Source organism: Delphinus delphis, chromosome 10 (assembly GCF_949987515.2).
Source record: "Delphinus delphis chromosome 10, mDelDel1.2, whole genome shotgun sequence".
In the NCBI taxonomy this organism is placed as follows: Eukaryota; Metazoa; Chordata; class Mammalia; order Artiodactyla; family Delphinidae; genus Delphinus; species Delphinus delphis.
The window spans coordinates 63,407,649-63,430,339 of NC_082692.2; the positions used below are offsets into that span (position 1 = coordinate 63,407,649).

General features: G+C 60.6%; 1 protein-coding gene across 2 annotated transcripts in view; it reads left to right on the forward strand.

Annotated features, from left to right (window-relative positions):
- NBEAL2 (neurobeachin like 2) overlaps positions 1-22,691 on the forward strand; it is a 30,709-nt gene that overhangs the window by 2,322 nt on the left and 5,696 nt on the right. The window contains exons 2-36 of one of the 2 annotated variants that reach the window (XM_060022349.1): positions 7,253-7,341; positions 7,413-7,541; positions 7,643-7,724; positions 7,808-7,932; positions 8,116-8,198; positions 9,829-9,914; positions 10,014-10,296; positions 10,459-10,565; positions 11,045-11,125; positions 12,565-12,648; positions 13,051-13,149; positions 13,605-14,206; positions 14,289-14,421; positions 14,506-14,625; positions 14,831-15,152; positions 15,387-15,469; positions 15,584-15,676; positions 15,869-16,046; positions 16,175-16,308; positions 16,681-16,840; positions 17,069-17,171; positions 17,339-17,492; positions 17,597-17,755; positions 17,945-18,104; positions 18,281-18,366; positions 18,534-19,046; positions 19,708-19,886; positions 19,981-20,140; positions 20,381-20,518; positions 20,611-20,967; positions 21,055-21,204; positions 21,356-21,513; positions 21,656-21,780; positions 21,864-21,999; positions 22,474-22,634. In XM_060022349.1, coding sequence (XP_059878332.1) covers positions 7,253-7,341; positions 7,413-7,541; positions 7,643-7,724; positions 7,808-7,932; positions 8,116-8,198; positions 9,829-9,914; positions 10,014-10,296; positions 10,459-10,565; positions 11,045-11,125; positions 12,565-12,648; positions 13,051-13,149; positions 13,605-14,206; positions 14,289-14,421; positions 14,506-14,625; positions 14,831-15,152; positions 15,387-15,469; positions 15,584-15,676; positions 15,869-16,046; positions 16,175-16,308; positions 16,681-16,840; positions 17,069-17,171; positions 17,339-17,492; positions 17,597-17,755; positions 17,945-18,104; positions 18,281-18,366; positions 18,534-19,046; positions 19,708-19,886; positions 19,981-20,140; positions 20,381-20,518; positions 20,611-20,967; positions 21,055-21,204; positions 21,356-21,513; positions 21,656-21,780; positions 21,864-21,999; positions 22,474-22,634 — 5,812 coding nt within the window. Of the gene's footprint in view, positions 1-6,568; positions 6,642-7,252; positions 7,342-7,412; positions 7,542-7,642; positions 7,725-7,807; positions 7,933-8,115; positions 8,199-9,828; positions 9,915-10,013; positions 10,297-10,458; positions 10,566-11,044; positions 11,126-12,564; positions 12,649-13,050; positions 13,150-13,604; positions 14,207-14,288; positions 14,422-14,505; positions 14,626-14,830; positions 15,153-15,386; positions 15,470-15,583; positions 15,677-15,868; positions 16,047-16,174; positions 16,309-16,680; positions 16,841-17,068; positions 17,172-17,338; positions 17,493-17,596; positions 17,756-17,944; positions 18,105-18,280; positions 18,367-18,533; positions 19,047-19,707; positions 19,887-19,980; positions 20,141-20,380; positions 20,519-20,610; positions 20,968-21,054; positions 21,205-21,355; positions 21,514-21,655; positions 21,781-21,863; positions 22,000-22,473; positions 22,635-22,691 lie in introns of those variants that run through there. The other variant, XM_060022350.1, reaches the window with a different exon arrangement.

A 22,691-nucleotide genomic window follows, 5' to 3' on the forward strand; every position in this document is an offset into this window, starting at 1 on the left:
GCCGGCTTGGTCCTGCTTCTGCTCCTGGAACGTGGTCTCCACCCTCTGTACTGAGCTCCTAGGGAGTGGTGGCTGTGCTACTTTGAGCCCTGCCAGGGACCTATTGTGTGTGTACTTGGGGGAGAGGGGAAGATAAGGTAAGGGGTCGAACTGAGAGAGGGTATTGAGAGACCCCTGAAATGGCCAGCTACCCAGCCAGTAGGCTCCCCCAATACTTTCGCCCCTCCCTTCAACAGTGAGAGCTGACATCAGCTGGCAAACCTGTTTCCCCAGTTGTAGGTCTAGGCCCGCCCTGGGAGCACCCCTGTTTCTGCCCTTCCTTTCCCCTCACAGACCCCAGGTTCATGCCTGCTCACCCCCTACCTCTTGGGGCCACGAGTGGGTGAGGGGGCTGTGGGTGGCTACTGAAGGAGGAAGGAGGGTCAGAGTGCCCCCTGGACATCACTCAGTCTGAGCCCCTCAGAGCCTTAGTGGGGAAACCAAGGCAGGGTTGTACCAAGGTCATTGGACAGGTTTGGGGCAGAGCCTGGCAGAGCTCTGGCCCAGTCTCCATCCTGTGTTCCCTTACCCAGGAAAGGTGTAGTCCTGTGGGCGGGAAGACTCAGGTGGGCCTGCACCCTGGGACGGCACAGGCTGTGTCCTCTGCCTGGAGCCTTCTCCCTCCTGTCTGAGGAGGCCTTCCCCGCCTGTTCCCGCAGCCCAAGCTGGACCTCAGCCCAGGCGTGTCCCCACTTGAACCCTCATTGTGCTTGCTACTCTGCGGTTTCCCCACGCCTCACACTTAGCCGGTGCTCCTTGGGTATTAGCTGAATGTCTGGGTGACTGATCAGGGATGTCTTACCAGAGGCCTGAGTTTGGGCCTGGAGGGCTGAGCGCACAGGAGCAGGCGGAGCAAGCACACGGCAGTGGGAACTGTGAGCGGCAAGTTTGTCGGGTGGGTGGGGGCACATCCAGAGGACTCAACCCGGCAGGGCTTCCCCAGTGAGGGCTTAGGAAGTGGGGGAGAGGATAAGGGGACTGGGGCCGCACCCAGTAGGCTAGCAGTTGGGTGGCTGTCGAGGTTATGCAAAATATGCAGCTGAGTGGCCCTCTTTCAGGCTGGAGCAGTAGTGCTGCTCAGTAGCCCTCCAGTGAAAGGGAGCGTTGGGGAGCATGAAAGCTGAGGGGTACTTAGGGTCCCAAAAGTCAGGACAGGGCAAACAGTCAGGGTTCAGGTGGGGAGCCTAGGCTGAACTCTCTGCTTATGCTATTGAGGACTCAGGGTTCTAGGAAGGTCAGGTCAGAGCCCGAGCTGACCTCGCTCTGCCCGCCCCTCCCTGGTCCCTCACCCCTGACTGATGAGCTCTACTGCCTCATGGAAACCTAGTCAGGCCCTCTGCTCCCTCCGAGACCTTAGCTGGGTCATATTTCTTCCTTTGCCTCAGTTTACCATCTTGAAATGGGAAAAAGGACCTCCTTGGTGCTTGACCCCCCCCCCCCCCCCCGCAACCCTCTTCCGTACCTTAAAGGGGCAACCAGAGTTTCCTCCTACCTGCCTTTATTACTGAGGCAACTGAAGACGGAGGGACTGAGGTGATGGGGAGAGTAGCACAGAGTCCAGGGTTGGGGGAGGGGCTGGTAATCCCTGGAGCTTTTATGGCAACTGGGGAGCTGATGTGGAAGTGTGGGGTCACTGTGGAAACAGGTCAGTTACCATGGGGACCCTGAAAGGAAATGCCTGTTTTCCAAAGTGATAGGACAAGGGGAAGCTTAAACCCTGAAGGGTGTTATGGAGACCAGAAGGTCCATGCCTTTCAAGACCCCATCCCCAGGTAAGGGGGAGAGACTGGCCCAGCCACCTAGGCCCTTGGACCACTAGCCTCAGTTGTCCTTGCCCCTGGCAAAGTCCCCATCTTCCTGCTTCGTTCCTTGGCCCGAGGCCCTCCAAGTCTGACCTCCAGTCGTCCTGGTGTAGCCAAAGGCCACCTTCAGCTTGACGTTGCCATCCCCCTCATGCTGAGTGGGGAGACCCCCACACGTGAAGGAGGTCATCCTGGTCAGGCCCCACCCCACCCTATCCCATTTCTGCTTGCCTGTTCCAGGAGATGGGGTGCTCCCTACCACCTAGGCAGCTCTGACTGGGAAGAGTCACCACTATGGAGCTTCAGTCTTCTCTCCCTACCCTCCTTCTAGCGCTAACCTGGGGTCCATGAAGATCCTCCCATTCCACCTGCCTGGGACAGCCAGCTGGGGAGTGGCCCATGGGACCTTGGCTCTGCCAGTGAACCAAGGTCTGCCACTCATCTGTCACTCATGGAGGTGGGTGGGGAGAAGATGAGTGTTGCCCTGGAATGCCAAGGGCTTGGGAAGGCAGAGCCCGTGAATTTGGGAGTGGAGCCCCCATTCACCTTACCACATGCTGGTGGGTGTGGTTGGAGAGCCTTTACCTGTTAAGCAAAGAGATGGTTTTAAAGAGGCAGCTGAAGCAGAGAGATTAATCGTTTGTTTTATTTTATTCATTTTTATTTTATATCAGAATATAGTTGATTTACAATTTGTGTTAGTTTCGGTTGTACAGCAGTGACTTAGTTATACATATATCTATTCTTTTTCAGATTCTTTTCTCATATAGATTATTACAGAGTATTGAGTAGAATTCCCTGTGCTATACAGTAGGTCCTTGTTGATTATCTGTTTGTTTTTTTTGTTTTGTTTTGTTTGCGGTACGCGGGCCTCTCACTGTTTTGGCCTCTCCCATTGCGGAGCACAGGCTCCGGACACACAGTCTCAGCAGCCATGGCTCACGGGCCCAGCCACTCCACGGCATGTGAGATCCTCCCAGACCGGGGCACGAACCTGTGTCCCCTGCATCAGCAGGTGGACTCTCAACCACTGCACCACCAGGGAAGCCCTGATTATCTGTTTTATGTATAGTAGCATGTATATGTTAATCCCAATGTCCTAATTTATCCCTCCCCCCCCCACCTTTCCCCTTTGGTAACCATAAGTTTTTTTTCTAAATCTGTGATGGGGTTTCTGTTTTGTAATTAAGTTCATTTGTATCAATTTTTAGATTCCACATATAAGTGATAACATGATATTTGTTGTTTTCTGACTTAGTATGATCATCTCTAGGTCCATCCATGTTGCTGCAAATGGCATTATTTCATTCTTTTTATGGCTGAGTAACATTCTAATGTGTATATGTAGCACATCTTTATGCATTCATCTGTTGATGGACATTTAGGTTGCTTCCATGTCTTGGCTATTGTAAATAGTGCTGTTCATGATACATGAACATTGGGGTGCATGTATCTTTTCAAAGTATGGTTTTCTCCGGATATATGTCCAGGAATGGGATTGCTGGACCACATGGTAGCTCTATTTTTAGTTTTTTAAGGAACCTCCATACTGTTCTCCATCGTGGGCGTACCAATTTACATTCCCACCAGCAGTGTAGGAGAGTTCCCTTTTGAGAGATTAATATTTAGTAAGCTACCGAGTGTAAGAATCAGATCTGGACTCCAGAACCCATGCCCTCAACCACATTCAATTTGGCACCCCCGGCCTCTGAAGTACCAGACAGGGCTGCATCTTGGGGAAGGTGCTGGCTCTGATGGGGATACATTTAAGCCGAGGAAACACTGAGAGCAAAGCGCATGCAGACTTGTGGCAGTGGGGACAGTGAGTAATATCCAGTGGGGCAGCCAGTGAGTATGGCATGTGAGGCTGGAGATGAGGTGGGCACCACCCGTGGCGGGCTTCGGATGTCGGGGGGAGGCTGTGGACGTGCCCTGGGCCTGTGGTAGGGTGGCTGACTGGCTGCTCAGACAGTAGTGGTAACTGATGGGTCCTGGGGGCGCTGGGTACTGTTTAAGGAACTTTGGGGATGGGGGATTTGGGGCAAGATCTGGTCCCTGAGACACAGGGCAAGCCAGGCCTGATGTCAGGCTCGGGGTAAGGCACGCAGGTCTCAGGCAGCAGTGTCAGGAGCTCAGTGGTCCCTGTCCCTCTGAAAGACAGCCCTACCCACCCATCCATGCCTCAGCCGCCTGCCCTCAGCCCTGCCGGGTTACCTCAAAGTTCTGAGGAAGTGGCAGTTCCACGCTCACCCAGGACCTAACCAACCCGTGGGAGCTCCCCTCCTCCAGCACTGAGTGTCCTCAGGGCTGGTTGGGCATAGACTGGGGTCCCTACAGGGGTGACTCTGAGACCCCCATACCCACAGCTTTCTCCCCTGCTGCAAGGCCCTGGGAGGAGTGTGACTGCTCCTGACCTGCCTTCATGGGAGGGGCAGGGTTGGGACCCCGTCCCAGTCAGGTTGGGGTGGGGACTGGGCTGGCCCACCGATGTTCCTGTTCTGAGCTGGAAAGGGAAGGAGGAGCCAGCGAGGCAGAGCTTTGAGAGGAGTGTGGGGCTCCTGAGCAGCACAGCCACCTCCTGCCGGCTCTGGAGCCTTCGGCATGCAGCAGTGCCTCCATGCTCAAGGCCCCTGCTCTGCCCTGCCTCCCAGCCCCGGTGCCTGCAGGGACTCCCTCACCCCCCAGCACTGCAGCCTCAAGCCATGGGGCCCAGGTCAGAGCCAGGCTGAGGATTCCCCGGGAGAAGAGGTGAGACCCCCAGAGTCAAGACCGGCAGTTACCCCTACCCCTGCCTACTACTGTGCTCTAGAGACCCCTCCTGCCCCTCCAGAACCCACAAAGGCTGCTGCCTTGATTGCCTCAGACCTGAACCCAGCCCAGCCTGGACCTGCTGGAAGTTTGCGGGACTGGACACGCTGAGGGTGTGGTTCTAGGGACAGAAAGCAGGGGTGTGCAGAGTTTGAGGGGCCCATCAGGTCTGGGAGGGCCGATCCAGGTGATGGCCATGAGGAGGGTGGGAGTTTCCTGCTTAAGTACCAAAAGCCCAAGTCACAGATGGCAGTGGGGCATGGGGAGATCAGAGGCCTGCACAGGAGAATGTGAATCACAGATGTGGGAGGGCAGAGAGGCTGGAGAAGGAGTCCCTGGTTGGACTAGGGGCCCAGAATGCCTGGCTTACCAATTAAGCCTTTTATCTTTGGGTCAGGGAGGGAGGACATGGTCAAATGTGGGCTTACAGGTGCTCAGCAGAGCTGTAGTGGGCAAGAAGGATGCAGGTTTTGGGTGGGAGAGACAGTGGCTTGACTGGGGGTGGTTTGGGGCTAGAAGAAGGGAGGATGGTGTTGGGACAATTTTGAAGGTAGGGAGGGATGTGTGGGGTCATTGAGGCAGGGTCGTGGGTCATGTGGTCAGCTTGGGCTGACTGGCTCTAGCCACCATGAGTGATCCTGGCCTAGAACAGAGGTTGAGCTGCAACTGTGCTAGTGGACGAGGCATCCCCTCTGGGGCCCCCCGTTTTCCCATTTGCAGTGGGAAGGGTTCAGAAGAAATGGTCTAAGAGCCCTGGCCTGCTCTGGTGTTTTCAGGGTTGGGCATGTTGATGTCCTTGCTGGTTTGTGGAGAGGAGAGGTATAGACAGAGGTAGGTGAGCAGGGAGGCTGCCAGCGGCAGAGGGTGGAGAGGTCGCCAAAGGTAACTGACAGGCAAAAAGTCACAGCGGTGTGGGCCTGCACCTTGGTGGCCCCAGCCCCTCTCTGAATTGCCTGGGCCTTGGCTCTGTGATAAAATGTACAAGGAAGGTGTCCAACCACAGGGTGGAGGGCTGCTCTGTCTAGGTTTTTTGGGGGCCTGGCCCAGTCTGCTGGGGTCAGGCCCCTTCCCTGGAGCCCATTCAGCCCTGGCCCTGTGGTCTGGGGCCCACAAGCGGCAAAAAAAATTAGCCGTCCATGCAAAAGTAGTTGTGGAGGTCCTTGATTTGAGGCCCGTGGCACCTGGGGAGCAGTCTCAGGGTGTCGTCTGTGGTGTGTCCCTTGCCCCTACATGTTCAGTATAGTCCCTGCCCTTCCCCCCTACCCCTGGGAAAGAAAGCTGCTCTCTGGGCCATGCTGGTTAGGGTGGGTCCTCCAGATGGGGCTGGTGTGGAAGGAGGAGCTCAGATCCAGGCCACCACCCACTCCATGCCTTGGGAGGGGCTTAGAGGTTAGAACAGATTAGGGCTAGTCCAGGGCTTACCAGTGTCCCTGGAGCAAAGAGACCAGCAGGGCCAGATGGGGAGCCTGGATGCAGGAGGAGGGTGGGGCAGCGGTATGGATGAGTCCTTCAGCATCATTGCCTGGGCCTGAGGCCTTAGCCCCAGGTCAGGGAGCTGTGGGTGCCTTGAATGAAGGGCACTGTGGTAGCGCGGACCACAACCTGTCCCTGGATAGGCTTGGCCTGACTCCTGTCCTGGAGTTCTCCTGGACCTCACGCCTGTAGAACTAGTTTCTGTCCACAAGCCCCACCCAGGGCAATGTGACCCCTGCCCATCTGTGCTGCAGGCCCCACCCCCGGTGCTAGGCTGGGTCCTTCACAGCTTCTCTTGCTGGGCCCTGGGTGCCCCAGGCCCTCCCACATCCCTGCGGTCTGCCGGGAGGAAGCGGCCCCCTTCCCCCACCGTGACTTTGCGCTTCCTGCCCCAGGGGCCAGGGTGGGAGGGGACGTTTCCCGTTCACACCAAAGTTTCCCTGGCTGGTGGCGCCCAAACTCGGGCTCAGCCCGCTGTCCCTCTTACCCATGGAACCAGCTCTGGGGCCTGGGGTCCAGGTAACCAGCCAGGGTGTGGGCGGAGGTTCCCAAGGTGAGGCAGGGCATTTTGCCTGTACAGGTGGGGGGGGGGGTGTGTGTGTGTGCGTGGGTCTGCCTGGTCGATAGTGCACATGCAGCCTGGGATATACAGTCAAGGAAGGTTTTCTGGAGGTGGTGGCTGCTGAGTTGGGAGAAGGTGGCAGGCGAGAGCCCAGCTCATAGCTTTGGGTTCAGGGAGGCTGGTGAGTGGGAGACCTTTACCTATAGCACCCCTGTGGGCCACAGCCGTGCCCTAGGAAGGTATACACTTAAGTCCCTCCCCTGCCTGTGTCAGGCTTGCCTGGGTCCCCAAGGGTTCAGGAAGTGGGAGAGGAGACTGGGAGGCTGAGAAAAGCAGATGGGGGCCCTGAGAGAGTGGTCAATATGTAAGGCAGTCCTCTGATGCTGACCTTCCGCTTCCTGTCCTCCTCCCCAACCCATCCCTACCTTTCTCCACCCCCACTGCTCTGCCTCCAATCCCTGTGTACCCCCATTCACTTTCCACCTCTGTCCACATCCCCTTGTCCCTCCCCTGTCCACTGTGCCCCTTCTGCCCCCACCACTGTTCCCCTGAACTCCTCTGCCTGCAGAAGGACCTGGGCTATCTGCAGCAGTGGCTGAAGGCCTTTGTGGGTACCTTCGAGAAGAGCATCTCACTCTCCTCTCTGGAGCCACGCAGGTGAGGCTGGAGCTACATGGAGGGCGGGAGACTGAGGGATGCTCGGCGCCTAGTGACCCCGCTCCCTGCAGGCCGGAGGAGGCAGGTGCAGAGGTGCCGCTGCTCCCTCGGGATGCGCTGCACGTGCTGGCCGAGCGGCTGGACGAGGGGGACCTGGAGCAAGCCCTGCTGCTGCTCAAGCTCTTCGTCATCCTCTGCAGGTGGGTCCCTGTTGTCTTCTCCACGGTGAGAGAATGTGCAATTATGGGCCGGGGTGGGGGCTGGCTTGTCACCGGGACCTCTCCCGTCATTCACTTCCCAGGCACCCGGAGAATGTAGAGGCAGGCTGGGGCCAGGTGCTGGTGCCCCGGGTGCTGGCGTTGCTGACCTGCTTGGTGGCCAAGGTGAGGTGGCCTCTACCCTGGGGGTTGGCAGGTGGTAGCCACGGCCCAGCTAACCCCCTTTCACCCTCTCTGCATGTCTACAGCTGAAAGGACCCCCACCACCGGAGAAGGGCCATGGGTCCCAGCTGGAAAACGTAGCCCTGCATGCCCTGCTCCTCTGTGAGGGCCTCTTCGACCCCTACCAGACCTGGCGGCGCCAGCACAGTGGGTGAGAGGCAGCCCGCAGGCGGAGGACCTAGAGGAGGCCCGGGACAGGATGGGGGTGGCCGCACTGGCCAAGGTGCAGAGGTGGGAGGGGCCGGTGTGCAGGCTGCTGAGGGGGAGGATGACGCAGGAGGAGTGAAGTGCTGGCCTCACCTCGGCCCCTGCCCACCCTGTCCCCACCTGCCAGGGAAGTCATCAGCTCCAAGGAGAAGAGCAAGTACAAGTTCCCTCCGGCGGCTTTGCCCTGTGGATTCAGCACCTTCTTCCGAGGTCAGGCCCCACCCCCGGCCCGCCTGGCCCCGCCCCCAAACATGAGCCCCCTCCTTTGGTTCCCCATTGCATATGCAGGATAGGACCCACTTGTGGCTGTACTCAGGGCTGGAAGAACCATGGGAATTTGAGTGGGCTTCCAAAGGCAAGTAGGAGTTCAGGGGCAGAGAGGAGAGGAAGGGCATGCCTGCACAAAATGAGTAATTTCTTTTTGCGGGGGAGTCGATTTCCCTTCCCCCTTCTCTTCTGTCTCTTGGGACCCCCCATTGCTTGTACCCCACTCTGATCTGGACCATCTTAAAACTCCCTGGTCCAATCTCTTTGTCCCTGTAGCTCCACCCAGTCTCCTCTCTTCCACAGGACAGTGTCTACATTAGGTGTCTCCCCTTCCTGCTCCCATACTCCCGGGGAAGCTGACCCCCCAGAACATCTCTGGCCACCTATTCTCCCTGGGTACCTTCTGCTCCTGAGTGTCCCCTCTCCTCTCATTGGAAGACACTGGCCAGGATTTCAGATGGGCTCCTGGCAGGATGCTGTCTGGACAGGGGCAGGCCAGGTTTGGGAAGGTGGTGGCCTAGGAAATACCTCAGTGTTTCTGGGATGCACCAGGGAGCTGCGGGCCTGGGTTTGGAACGGGGGCAACAGCTCCAAGAGGGGAGATGCCCCTGGGAAGTCCCTGCCTCTGTTCTCCCACAGCCTGAGTACTCTTCTTAAAACACACTGGATTTTGTTTCCCCTACTGTAAATTCCTCAGTGGGGACCTGACACCCTCAGAATCCAATCGTCTCCACAGCCTTCCTTTCCAGCCCCGCTGGCTCTCTGCTCTCCGCTCTCCAGCCACGGTCCTGTCCTCTCATTCCTAGAATCCAACTATCCCACCTTTGGTCTTTGCCCATACTGTTTCCTTATCCTTTCCAGGCCAACTGCATTATCAGGCCTCACCTTGAAAGCCCTGTCCCCTGGGAGGACCCCCACCCCATCCCACTGGTGTCAAGGCAGCTCTGCATTCCCCCCTTCAACGCACACACACTCATGTGACCCAGGGCTGGTCCTTTCTGCTCTCTGGGTTTCAGTTCGTGTCCTGGCATCCTGTCCAGCTTTACTGGAGCAGGGCCAGGTGGGCCTCCCAGATATGACGCTGTGAAAGCCCCTAGAAGTCCCCAGTGGGGGTGTAGGGGGATGGTGTGTGGAGCATCTGTATGGTAGGTACGGCAGGGTCCCCAGAGCCGGTCATGGGACGCTCCAGCCATCACAGGGCAGAGGGACCAGGAGACTTGTATCTAAGAAACTAAACCCTGGGTTGCCATGGGGAAGTGCATGGGGGGTGCTCACCCTGGGGTCCTCATTTTGGGGCTTAAGGTTCCAGGGAGCTGGCTAGGCTCTCAGGGCAGGGCCATGCCCCCTACAAGCTCCCCAACGAAGGGCTGTGTCCTCAGACCTCCTAGCATAGAATCATGACATTTTAGACTCTCAGCACAGAACCCGGTCTTCTCCCTCAGATTGGGCCTCCCAGCCCTGTTCCTTGACCCAGCCCCCCACTCCCACCCCAGGGCACCCACCTCTTGTGTGGTCCCCTGGACCCACAGCCCTGCAAGCTTTGTGACATTGTCTTGCTCCCCACCCCCATCAGAGAGCCTGCAGGATGCAGATCACTTGCCGCCTGTGCTCCTGCTGCGTCTCATCCATCTCTTTGGTGCTGTCCTTGCAGGAGGGAAGGTAGGCCTGGAGGAGCCTGGGGGCCCAAGCGTGGCTGTCTCAGAGTCTCTCTGCTGGGTGAGCCCTTTGCCCATTGCCCGTCTCTGCCCACACCTGCAGGAGAACGGGCAGAAGGCTGTGAGCGCTGGCACTGTTCAGGGCCTGCTGGATGTGGTGCGGGGCTGGGGCCACGGGCCAGCCCAGGACCCCCGCCTAGTGCCGCTGGCACTGGAGGCACTGGTGGGTGCGGTACATGTCCTGCACGCCAGCCGCACCCCCCCCCGGGGGCCAGAGCTCCGAGCCCTGCTTGAGGGCTACTTCCGTGTCCTTAATGCCGACTGGCCAGCCGGGCCAAGCCTGGACCCCGAAGAGGCCCTCATCACCCTACGGGTCAGCATGCTCGGTGGGTATAGCCTCTTGGGCTCTTGGGGAGGTGGCACTAGCAGGGGAAGGCCCAAGTTATGATGGAAAGGCTGGCCTGGGCAGTATGGGAAGAAGGTTTAAGGCTGACCAGAGGCGCTGCTGAGACAGGCTTGGGCAGGACTGACCCTTGACCTCTCCACAGATGCCATCCCCATGATGCTGGCATGTGAGGACCGGCCAGTGCTGCAGGCCACCTTCCTCAGCAACAATTGCTTTGAACACCTTATTCGCCTCATCCAGAACAGCAAGGTGGGCAGGGCCCAGGCTGGGGCTGGGGGCACCACGTGTGGATGCCGAGCTGCTGATGAGCAAACTTGGGCTGGTGGGATGGCTTGCACTTCAGTGGGAGGGCCTGGGGCTCAGGATGGCTCTGGACCCCACATGAAGAGGGTGTTGTAGAAGGACGGGAGCTGCCCTGGCCCCTTGTTTCCCTTTTCCCCAACCCCAAACGTAGGGGCAGGAGGAAGGCTCAGCTGTTTCGGATGCAGTGCCTATCCCTGCCCACTTATCTGCCCCCGGCTCTGTCCCTCTGGGCAGGGTATGGGTGGCTCAGCTCCCCTACCCTTCCCTAGTGCCTGGTGGGGTGCTCGGCCTGGGGCTCAGGGCGCATCCTTCCCTATGGGGCGGAGCCCTGGCAATTGCCCCAGGTCCTGCTCTAATCCCACCCTTCCCTCATCTTCTCTCTCCTCTGCCTCCTCTACCTTGTGCCTCCCCCCCACCCCCGACAGCTGTACTTGCAGGCCCGGGCGCCCCCTGAGGGGGACAGTGACCTGGCTACCTGGTTACTGACCGAGCCCGATGTCCAGAAGGTACCACCCTGGGGCTGACCAGCTCAGGCACCCACATCCCTGGGCACCCACCCCCCGGGGCTCCCTCTTTGAGCCTTTCTGCACTATGCAGGGGGAACTATGCCAGTCCTGGTATAGCCTAGTGATGGGGCTGGGTCCCCCATGCTGTCTCACCTACCTTCCAAATCCCAGTCCTAGGAAATGGCACAGTTGTGATCTGTTCTCTGCCTTGTATTAGTCTTGGGAGCTGGGATTTGGCTATGCCAACCTGGAAGGAACCTTCGATACTCAACCACCCCACCCCCATTGCACAGAAGGGGAAACAAGAGGCCAGATACTCAGGGATTTGGCTGTGGTCACTCACAGAGAAGGAGGTCCGCCACGTGGGGCCACTTCTTTGCTTGGATCCTCGCACCTGCCCTAAGCGGGTCACTGGGAGTTCCCTATCCCCTCATGCCCTCATGACATGCTCCCTGCCTCACCTTGCATGGGGGCTGTAGGAGGCTGCGGGGTGTCAGGGGCTTTGCATGGGGCATCCTCTCTCTGGTGGCTCAACACCTGGGCCCCCACCTCCAGAGCCCCGCCCTGGCTTTGTCCTCATGAAGCAGCCCTGTGTGTCTATTGCACTTGGCTGTTTTCTGAGAACCTGCATGTCCATTCATCTACAAAGCAGGCAAGGCCAGTGAGACCCCTGCTTTTTACAGATGAGGAAACTGAGGCCTGGAGGAGGGAAAAGATTGCCGGAGGTCCCTTAGGGAGTCAGGCAGAGCTGGGACCAAGGGCCCCATGGAGCCAAACTACAGCCTGGCACCTGCTGACAAACTCTCCGAGCCCTCCTGACTTCTCAGCCCCTCAGCAGGGCAGGGTGAAGGAGTAGCGTGCCTCTGGCTGTTGGGTGCAGCCAGGGTGGGCCTCAGCATCCCCACCTGGATCTAGGGGAAAGGGGCAGGGTAGGACTTCAAGTCTCGAAGGTTCTTCTGGTTCTAACATCCTGTAATTGATTGTCCCTAAATTCCCCAACCCCCTGTCAATCATCGTGGGTGATGGGACACTTGCCAGCCTGCCTGCACATGTGTTTAGCTTGGGTGGTGATGGGCGGAGACTGAGGCCCATAAACCCACCGGACAGTGGAGGGCAGAGGGCTGTGGCCAGAGGGTTCACTGGTGATCTGTCCCAGTATCCCAGTGAGGCCCTTCCCAGCCTTGGTTTCTTCCCTGGCTTCTCTGTCAGAGTGGGCCTTGCCCAGCTGCTTGGCAGCCTGGGCAAGGGTAGAGGGCCTGGTGGCTTCTGTTCTAGCACTGTATGGCCCAGACAGGGCTTCCACACTCCCTTGGCCCAAGCCAGCTCAGCTACTTGCCTTGGGGCATCTGTTCCTGTCCCTGCACCCCTTTTATTGCAGGGTGCCGCCAGCTGCGACGTCCTGGCACCTGCCTCTCCTGACTGTCCCTCCCCACCCCAAGGTACTGGACCAGGACACAGATGCCATTGCAGTCCACGTAGTCAGAGTGTTGACCTGCATCATGAGCGGCTCCCCCTCCGCCAAGGTGAGGATGCTGCGGTCCTGCTGTAGTAGGGGTGTGGGATGGGAGTTCAATTGATCAGCTGTCTCTAGAACAGGCCTGGCTGATGGCTGTCAGAGCAAGTGAGCTGGGGAGGTGACCATCCTGCCCTCTGGGGTGCGGCTCAGGCCCCTGGGCGAGCGTGGTCATTAGTGAGTCCTGGGAGCTGGCTATCCTGGCTCAGAGCTGGAGGGCGGAAGGACGCTTGTGGCTGACCCCATCTGCAGCCTTCCGAGGTAGACCCATTCCCCTGCTAGCACTGTGACCCAGAGGCAGAGCCAGGCAAGGGGGCTCTGAAAGGTGATGCCTCCTCCAGGGTTCCTGTAGGGTGTGAGTGCGCCCTGGGGCCCACATACACACTCACTCCTTTCCCACACGTCCCTGCAGGAGGTGTTTAAGGAGCGCATCGGCTACCCTCACCTGCAAGAGGTTCTGCAGAGTCACGGTCCCCCCACCCATCGACTGTTGCAAGAGCTGCTCAACATGGTGAGGGCAAGGGCTTGGGGGCAGGGTCCCAAGGGCAGCCAGGAGTGAGTCAGGGCTACCACGGAAGGTGAGCTCTCCACCTTAGGGGACCATGTTGACTATGTGTGACCTGGGGCCTGACTCTGTGTGTCAGGGTCACTGGGGTGAGGATTCTGAGCTGCATGGGGCTACCAACAGAAGCTGCTACATGTTAGCAAGCCCCAGGATGATCCTAGGAATAGGCAGTTGGGGTTTAGGCCAACCTAGACTGAAAGCCAAGGGTTGTTGTTGGTAGCAATGGTTGTCTGAGCACCTCTGGCTTTCCTGAGCCTCAGACACAACCTGTGAGCTGGGTGGGGTGGCACACGTTGTGTCCCATGCTGGAGGCAAGTAAACTGAGACAGGAAGTCCCACTGTTGGTAGGGTGGCCTGTTCCATGCCAGTTGCCCGGGAACTATCATTCTCTCCACCCGCAGGCTGTGGAGGGCAACCACAGCACGTGTCCGCCACCACCAATCCGCAATGAGCAGCCGGTGCTGGTGCTAATGCGGTGGCTGCCAGCACTGCCCACAGCTGAGCTGCGGCTCTTCCTAGCACAGCGCCTCTGGTGGCTCTGTGACAGCTGCCCTGCCAGCCGTGCCACGTGTGTCCAGGCCGGTCTGGTGGGCTGCCTGTTGGAGACACTCAGCGAGGGGGCAGCCCTGGGGGCCCGCTGCCAGGAGCAGCTGCTGGCGCTGCTGCAAGCATTGGGCCACGTGTCACTAAGGCCCTTGGAGCTGCGTCGCCTGCTTCGTCCCCCAGCAGGTCTGGACTCAGGGCCGGGTGGAGCTGAGGCCGGGGCTGCCCGACACGCAGGTGCCACCATCCGCGCGCTCTCAGGCATGGCCCGGCGCCAGGGCCCGGCACGAGCCCTGTGCTACTTTGACCTCACGCCCAGCATGGCGGGTATCATGGTACCCCCTGTGCAGCGATGGCCAGGACCTGGCTTCACCTTCCATGCCTGGCTGTGTCTGCACCCCACGGCTGTAACACCCGCCCCGGGCCCCACCCGGCCGCTCCAGCGAAAGCAACTGTACAGGTGGGTGACTGCTAGGGACCAGGGCGCGGTGCCAGGGTGAGCAGGAGAACCAGCGGGCATAACTGGCTTGGCCTGCCCCCAGCTTCTTCACCAGCAGCGGCTCAGGGTTTGAAGCCTTCTTCACGGCGGCTGGGACCCTGGTGGTGGCCGTGTGCACCCGGAAGGAGTACTTGACCATGAGCTTGCCTGAAGTGTCCTTTGCCGACTCTGCCTGGGTGAGCCTCCGTCCTCGTGGCCCAGGGAGGTGGAGGGGACACCACGTCCCAACCTGTGACCTGATGTTGTGGCTTCTGTTCTAGCACTGTGTGGCCATTGTCCATGTGCCCGGGCGCCGGCCCTTCAGCCAGAACCTGGTGCATGTCTACAGAGACGGCCATCTGGTGAAGACGGCACCCCTTCGCTGCCCCTCCCTTAGTGAGGTGTGCCAGGCAGGGTTTAGGGAGGCTTGGGCAGCTGGGGGCACTTGGACAGGGTGGGGCCTGGAGCCCCGTGTTCCCCCTCCCCCACCCCACAGGCCTCAGCCTCTGGGGCCTGTGCAGCCTTGGGGGTCACCGAGGAACTGGATGCAGGTGGAACCCCAGGCTCTGCTGTGACCTGACCACTCCCCCAACCCTGGCCCCACAGCCTTTCTCCTCCTGCTGTATCGGCTCTGCTGGGCACCGCACAACGACCACCACCACGGGCCTACCTGCGCCACCTGTCCCCGCTGCCCTGGCTCACACTCACCCCTCCCTCACCCGCTCCCAGTCAGTCCCGGCCACCACAGGGCTTGGCTGGGGGTCCGGGCTGGTGGCCCCTCTGCAGGAGGGCAGCATCAGCTCCACCCTCGCAGGCACACAGGACACTCGGTGGGGCAGCCCCACATCCCTGGAGGGCGAGCTGGGGGCTGTGGCCATCTTCCATGAAGCCCTGCAGGCGGCAGCCCTGCGGGTCCTGTGCACCCTGGGTATGCAGCGCCGTCCCCGTGCCCTGCCTCAGCCCCTACCGCTTTGCCCCAGGACCCAACTGGTTGGGTCTCAACAAGTGCCCAGGCCAGAAACGAGGGGTCTGGCGGGGGGAAGGTGAGGTGTCCCTGGGGGGGGAGGGGTCTGTCCTCTTATCAGGCAGAGAAGAGGCAGGCTGTGTGTGGGGTTTGGCCAGAAGCCCAGCCAGGTCTGAAGCCCCCCTGCCCACCCCCCAGGGCCCAATGAGACAGCACCCTTCAAGCCCGAGGGTGAACTGCATGAACTTGGCACCAAGCTGCTCCTCCATTACTCACCTCAGGTACTGCGGAGGTGGGCAGTTGGCTTAATCCCGCTCCGTCCCCCTGCCTCCCACCCTCTGTCTCCTGCCACCTCCTCCACTGAGCCTTGCTGCCTGCTCACCCCCTGTCCGCAGGCCTGTAAGAACAACATCTGCCTGGACCTGTCCCCTGGTCACGGGCTGGATGGCCGCCTGACAGGCCACAGGGTGGAGACCTGGGACGTGAAGGTGTGTGCTCACGTGAGCAGTGTGTGCAGGAAGCATGAGCATGGGCACATGTGTACAGGGCGGGCTGGGGAGTGGCACTGTGCCCTGGGAGGTCTTGAGGAGACCCAGATTTCCAGGCTGGAGGGTCTGCTGGGATGGAGTGGGGCAGGAGATGGCTGGGTGCTGCCCTCTCATGGGGGCCCCCACCCGCAGGATGTGGTGAATTGCGTGGGAGGCATGGGTGCCCTGCTGCCCCTGCTGGAACGAGTGGCTACACAGCCCCAAGAAGCCGAGGCAGGTCCAGCAGAAACACATGACCTTGTGGGGCCCGAACTGACCTCTGGCCACAACGCCACCCAGGGACTGCTTCTCCCACTGGGCAGGTCCTCAGGTAGGTGTCCCTGCTGCCTGAACTGGGGGGAGGAGATCTTGGCATGGTTGGGGGACTGGACTGCTTGAGGTCTCTGTGGCCACTGGCAGGCCTTTGAGGTACATCTGTTCCCTTCCTGGTGGCGGTAGAGGAGCGAATGGAGAGGAATGCAGTGGCTGCCTTTCTGCTGATGCTGCGGAACTTCCTACAGGACCATGCTGTGAACCAGGAGAGCCTGGTGCAGTGCCAGGGGCCTGCCATCATTGGGGCCCTCCTGCGCAAGGTGGGGCCTGCTGGGGCAGGCGGGGAGGGGACTGCCCTGTCTGACTAAGGGGACTGATTGGAGGGACCAAGAAGGGGAGCCTGATGGCATCAGTCAGGGAGGGCCTCCTGGGAGAGGTGGCATTTGAGCAGGGCCTTGAAAGGCTGGGCAGGGTTTGGCTAAGAGGGTCTGGGGGGAGTAGCAGAACAGCAGGGCACCTGCACAGCAGTCTGGGAGCTTGCACTTCAGAGACAGCAGGGAGCCACTGAAGCGTTTTGAGCAGGCAGAATGCTTGTGTCCATCTGCCTGTGCAGGGCAGGGTGGAAATTGGGAGGCCTGAGAGTGGGCGGGCAGGGCCTGATATCTCACCCCAGCTCCTCTGTCCTCCCCCAGGTCCCCAGCTGGGCCATGGACATGAATGTGCTCATGTCTGCCCAGCTTCTGATGGAGCAGGTGGCAGCCGAGGGCGGTGGGCCCCTCCTGTACCTGCTCTACCAGCATTTGCTCTTCAACTTTCACCTCTGGACCCTTAGTGACTTTGCTGTGCGCCTGGGTAGGCGTGGGGACTTGGGGATGTTGGTGGAGGTTCTGAGAAGCTATAACCCTGTGGGTGATCTGGGGGGACATATCTGCCCTGAGGCGTCTGAGGGGACCATGACCCTCTCCTGGTGGGGGGTGGAGGTGGGCAGGGAGGTCTGGCAGGGGCATGGCCCCTGTCTTGGAGGATGGAAGGGACCCGGCTCAGTCAGGTAGCCTGAGCCCTCTGCCGATTCCCACTTAGGCCACATCCAGTACGTGTCTAGCATAGTCCGTGAGCATAGACAAAAGCTCCGGAAGAAGTATGGGGTCCAGTTCATCCTCGATGCTCTGCGCGCTCACTACAGGTGAGGCTGGTGGGGGCAGATGGGGTGGGGTGCTGACACTGCAGCTTCTGGCCTTGGGGGCAGGTCTGTTCAGTCCCCCAGCTCACCTGCCCACTTGCCCTGTTCTCCCCTCCATGCCCCTGTGTTCTCCTGGCCCTGGGTGCATGTTTCTGCTGGGACCTGCCCAGCCTACAGCGGGAGCACCCCCTAGCGGCTGATGACCTGCGCACAGTGCAGACTTCACTCCTGGGCCTGGCGCGGGAGTTTCTGGTGCGGAGCTCTTCCGCTGATGACCTGCAGGTGGTGCTGAACTTTCTGGCGGCTGCGGGTGATGATGGCCAGGTAAGCTGGAGGTTGGCGAGGGTGAGACTAGGGGGAGGGGTGGAGTGTGGACCACGTTCAGGGTTGGGGGGTGGCCGGCTCAGTGTGAGACTTTGTATCCCCAGGTGCTGGGTGCGCTGGACCTGCTGCTGGCACTGCTGCAGGGCTCGCCAGCACAGGAGTCTTTGGCTGTCTTCCTGCTGGAGCCAGGGAACCTTGAGGTGCTGCTGGCACTGCTGGTGCGGCCAAGGCCCATGCCCTTGCTGCCCGACCGAGTCTGCAAGGTACACTCAGCTCACTCCTGACCCTGGCATCCTAATTCACGGGGGCCCCCGCCTGAGTCCAGAGAGGTGCAGAAGGCCTTAGGCTGGTGGGTGAAGCTGCCTTTGCCGACCTCTCTTGGAGCCACACGCCTGCGTGGTGACTCACCCTCCTCCAGTAACTCTTTCCCCATGATGACGACCCCTACACAGATCCTGCGCAGACTGCAGCAGAATGAGCGCTTACCTGAGCGCAGCCGCCAGCGGCTCCGGCTGCGAGAGTGTGGCCTCCAGGGTCTCGTTGCCTGCCTGCCGGAGGGGGCTGTTTCCCCCCAGCTCTGCCAGGGCCTCTTCAAGCTGTTCCTGGGGGCAGGTACTACCTGGTTGGAGCCAAGAGGCAGGCCAAGTAGAGGGGTGATGTGGATCCAGGAACCAGGGCAGGTGGGAATAGGGAAGGTGTTGGTACCAAGGGACCAAGGCTGAGCCAGCAGAGGAGCACAGTCCCTCTCTGGGGTCAGTCCCTCAGGCCTTTTCTGGCCGTTTTCCCAGATTGCCTGAACCTCTCAGATCTGTTGGCTGTGGTGCAGCTGTCCCTGCAGGCTGACCTCAGCATCCGCCTAGACATCTGTCGTCAGGTGAGTGGGAAGTGAAAGCTTTGTTGGGGGTTGGGGGGCGGCTTCTACCCTGCGGCCTTTGCCTGTGACGAGGGGTCTCTGGAGGCCTCCCATGCAAAGGCCCCAGGAGGAGGGGCTGGGGCAGGCTGTCGGATGAGTCCCTCACTTGCTGTGCCCTGGCCCGGCAGCTCTTCCACCTCATCTACGGACAGCCAGATGTAGTGCGGCTGCTGGCCCGACAGGCCGGCTGGCAGGATGTGCTGACCCGGCTGTTTGTCCTGGAAGCCGTCACAGCTGGCAGTCCCCTGCCCTTTACCCCCGAGCCACCCACCTCCCCGGAGCCAGCCTTACACAAGCCACCCACTGAGTCACCTGAGCCTTCGGACGTCTTCCTGCCCGCGGAGGTCCCCTGCCCTGACCCTGACGCCTTTTACCAGGCTCTTTCCCCATTCTCCACACCCTTTGAGCTGGGCCCAGAACGGGCCAGTGTGAGTTCAGGCAATACTGCTGGCGGTGGCAGTGGCAGTGGGACTCTCACTCCAGCCAGCCAGCCTGGCACCCCTTCCCCGCTGGATGGGCCCCGGTCCTTCCCTATTGCCCAGGGCCGCCACAGCTCCAGTCTCTCCAATGTGCTGGAGGATGGCAGCCTGCCAGAGCCCACCATCAGTGGGGATGACACCTCTAATACAAGCAACCCTCAGGTGAGGCGGCCCACCCTCTACCACCGTGCGGCACCAAGGGAGGGCACCTCTGGGACACGGGGCAGGCAGCGTAGCTTTTCCACAGGTGTTGCCCTATTTGACATCAGGGCTACAACTGCTATTCGGGTCTGGCGCTGCCGCCTTGTAGCTTTTATCTGCAGTGTGTTCCCTGGGGGGTGGGGGGTATTCTGGAACAGGGCAAGTCATGCTGAGACAGAGTTGGGGGCACTAACCAGGCTTCAGAAGGCCCTAGAGAGCCTGTGAGGCAGGGACTTCACAGGGCCCGTGGGCAGTATTGCTGTAAGGGTCCTGCCTGTGCTTCTGGATCCGGGGATGGGCGTCTGCTTATTCCATGGCATTCTTCCAGAGAATTCTAGGACAGTCCTTGAGGCCTGTGAGGACTGTGAGGTAACCGTGTGAACTACCTCATCTCCTCTTAGGAGTCCTGGAATCCCAGGATCCTCCCTGGAACTCGGGCAGTGGCTGAGGCCCACACCATCTGTTTAGGCCTTTAGCACCAGACTGGCTCGGCTGTTGGCCAAAGGCTCGGCTTCCTGCTGTCCCTACTAGTGGGTGGGCGGACGTGCTGAACAGGGATGGTAGTGGGGCAGTGATTGCCTCCCTCCCCAGCCTGCACCCCACACACCCCCTGTGTCCGCAGCAAACCTGTGAGGAGGAGCTTTGTAACCTGCTCACCAACGTGCTGTTCTCGGTGACTTGGCGGGGAGTGGATGGCAGTGACGAGGCTGCCTGGCGGGAGCGCGGCCAGGTCTTCTCCGTGCTCACCCAGCTGGGGGCCTCGGCCACGCTTGTGCGCCCACCAGACTGCATCAAGCGCAGGTGAGGGGGTGACTCAGGAGGGGGAAGAGCCTCGGGGAAACCTGGGGCCAAGAAGGCGGTCAGGTAGACACCTGAGTCCCTCGCCCCTCTCCAGCCTCCTGGAGATGATGCTGGAGTCAGCCCTGACCGACATCAAAGAGGCCCCCCTTGGGGTCCTAGCCAGCCTCACCCAGCAGGCGCTCTGGCTGCTGCGCCTGCTGCAGGACTTCCTGTGTGCCGAGGGCCACGGTAACCAGGAGCTGTGGAGTGAGAAGGTATGATAGCTCAGAGGGGCACGTGCTCAATGTTCTCGTGCACCTGAGGGCATCTGGTCTGGGAGGTGGATGAGTACACGTGTGCCGTCATGGGTTCATCAGCTCCGGTATCTGTGAGCGTAGGTTTATCTGTATGTACAAACCCTCCCTGGCCTCCAGCCCAAACCTCACCTTGCTCTTGCCCCATGGGCTGTTGGCCTCCTCTGGTGATGGCCGCCTGGAATATATGGTGTGTGGCAGCTCTTTGAAGGTGTGTGCAGCCTGCTTGATCGCCTGGGGGCCTGGCTGCACCTGGCCGATGGCACAGCAGATCTCCGAGAGATGGCACAGATTGGCCTGCGCCTCGTGCTTGGCTACATTCTGCTGGAGGACCCACAGGTGAGCACAGGGTGGGTGTGAGGGGAGGGTGTGTGGTGGGTATAGGGAACTCCGGGAGTAGCTGGTGACACCTCCACCCCTTCGGTCCGCAGCTGCACGCCCAGGCCTATGTAAAGCTGCACGCACTGCTGCAGACTGCAGTGCCCATGCGCCGGGAGGAGGCTTGTTATGTGCTCTCCAAGCTGGAGGCGGCGCTGGCACGGGCGCTGAACACCCCAGCCTCAGAGACCCCCACCGGGGACGGGGAGCCCCCAGCTGCAGCCGCTGCTGCAGAGCGCTGCTCATGGCTGGTACCGCTGGTGCGCACACTGCTGAACCGTGCCTACGGGCCCCTGGGGCTGCAGTGGGGGCTGCCTTCCCTGCCTCCCACCAACGGCAGCCCCACCTTCTTCGAGGACTTCCAGGCCTTTTGTGCCACCCCCGAATGGCGTCACTTCATCGACAAGCAGGTGCCTGGAGCTGGGGGCACGGGCAGAGAAGTGCGAGCTGGGGACCCACATCGAGCACCGGTCTCCTGTCCCTGTCCCATCCTCCAGGTGCAGCCCACCATGTCGCAGTTCGAAATGGACACCTACGCTAAGAGCCACGACCTCATGTCAGGCTTCTGGAATGCCTGCTACGACATGCTCATGAGCAGTGGGCAGCGGCGCCAGCGGGAGCGGGCACGCGGTCGTCGGGCCTTCCAGGTGTGCGACCCGAGGCGGGGGGGCGGGGAGCTGCTCCACACGTGGGCCCAGAGGACGGCTGATGGGACGGAGTGGAGAAACAGGGACAGCACATGAAGCAGCCAGCGGGACTCACCCGTTCCTCCACCCTACCCACCCCCCCACTCCTCAGGAGCTGGTGCTGGAACCTGCACAGCGGCGGGCGCGCTTGGAGGGGCTGCGGTACACAGCGGCCCTGAAGCAGCAGGCAGCGCAGCACTCGACCGCCCTGCTGCACTGGGGGGCGCTGTGGCGTCAGCTCTCTAGCCCCTGTGGGGCCTGGGCCCTGAGGTGGGCGGGGTTCTGGGTGGAGTCCGGGTGGGGTGGGGCTTGGGAGGGAGGAGCCGGGAGGGTGCCTTTGGGGAGGAACCTGGGAGGAACCCAGAGGTCTATAGCCTTCTGCCCGTGACCATCACTGGGGACGTATCTGTAGGGACCCGCCCACCCCCCGCTGGAAGCTCTCCAGTGCCGAGACATACTCGCGCATGCGTCTGAAGCTGGTGCCCAACCATCACTTCAACCCTCACCTGGAAGCCAGTGCCCTACGCGACAACCTGGGTGAGAGGGTGTGCTGAGCTGGGTCCACCCAACCTCGTACGCCCTGTCTTGTCTCTGGCTGAGCACCCTTGGGCCCATTGCAGGTGAGGCCCCCCTGACACCTGCAGAGGAGGCCTCCCTGCCTCTAGCAGTGACCAAAGAGGCCAAAGTCAGCAGCCTACCCGAGGAACTGCAGGAAGACCAGCTGGGTGAGGATGAGCTGGCTGCGCTGGAGACCGCGTGAGTGGGGCTGGGAAAGAGCTGATTGATGGGGGCAACGGGTCTGCTCCAGTGTGTGCTGGCCGGTGGTGGAATTGACTCCGGAGTCTGTTTCCCCTCCCGCTGAAAGGGATGGTCCAAAATCAGGTGGGAGTATTGGGCACAGCTATAACAGGATGGATAGTTGCTCTTTCATGGCTCGGCACCCCAGAGCAGGACTGAGAAACACAGACCAGACTAGGATGGGGGCCCATGGGAGCAGGCAGGGCTGAGTGAGGGAAGCCGGGGATGGGGGTTGGTGTCCTGACAAGACATTCAGAGGCCCAGGTTTCGGGGCGGGGACTGTGGTCAGTCTGGACCCTGGGCAGCTCCTCCTCCTCTGGGAGTCATGAGCTGTGCACCTCATGACTTGGTGGTGCTCTGAGAGCGTGGTCCTTGGGCTTGTCAGAAAGGGGACCCCAGAGTCTGGAGCCTAAAGTGGGTGCCGGCCCCCAGGTTGGAGGCCGCAGAGCTGGACGAGCAGCATGAGAAGCTGGTGCTGTCAGCTGAGTGCCAGCTGGTCACAGTGGTGGCTGTGGTCCCAGGGCTGCTGGAGGTCACCACCCAGCACGTGTATTTCTACGACGGCAGCGCTGAGCGTGTGGAAACCGAGGAGGGTGTGTTCTGATGGAACGGGACGGAGGGACGGCAGGGATGGCTGGGGTACGGTGGGG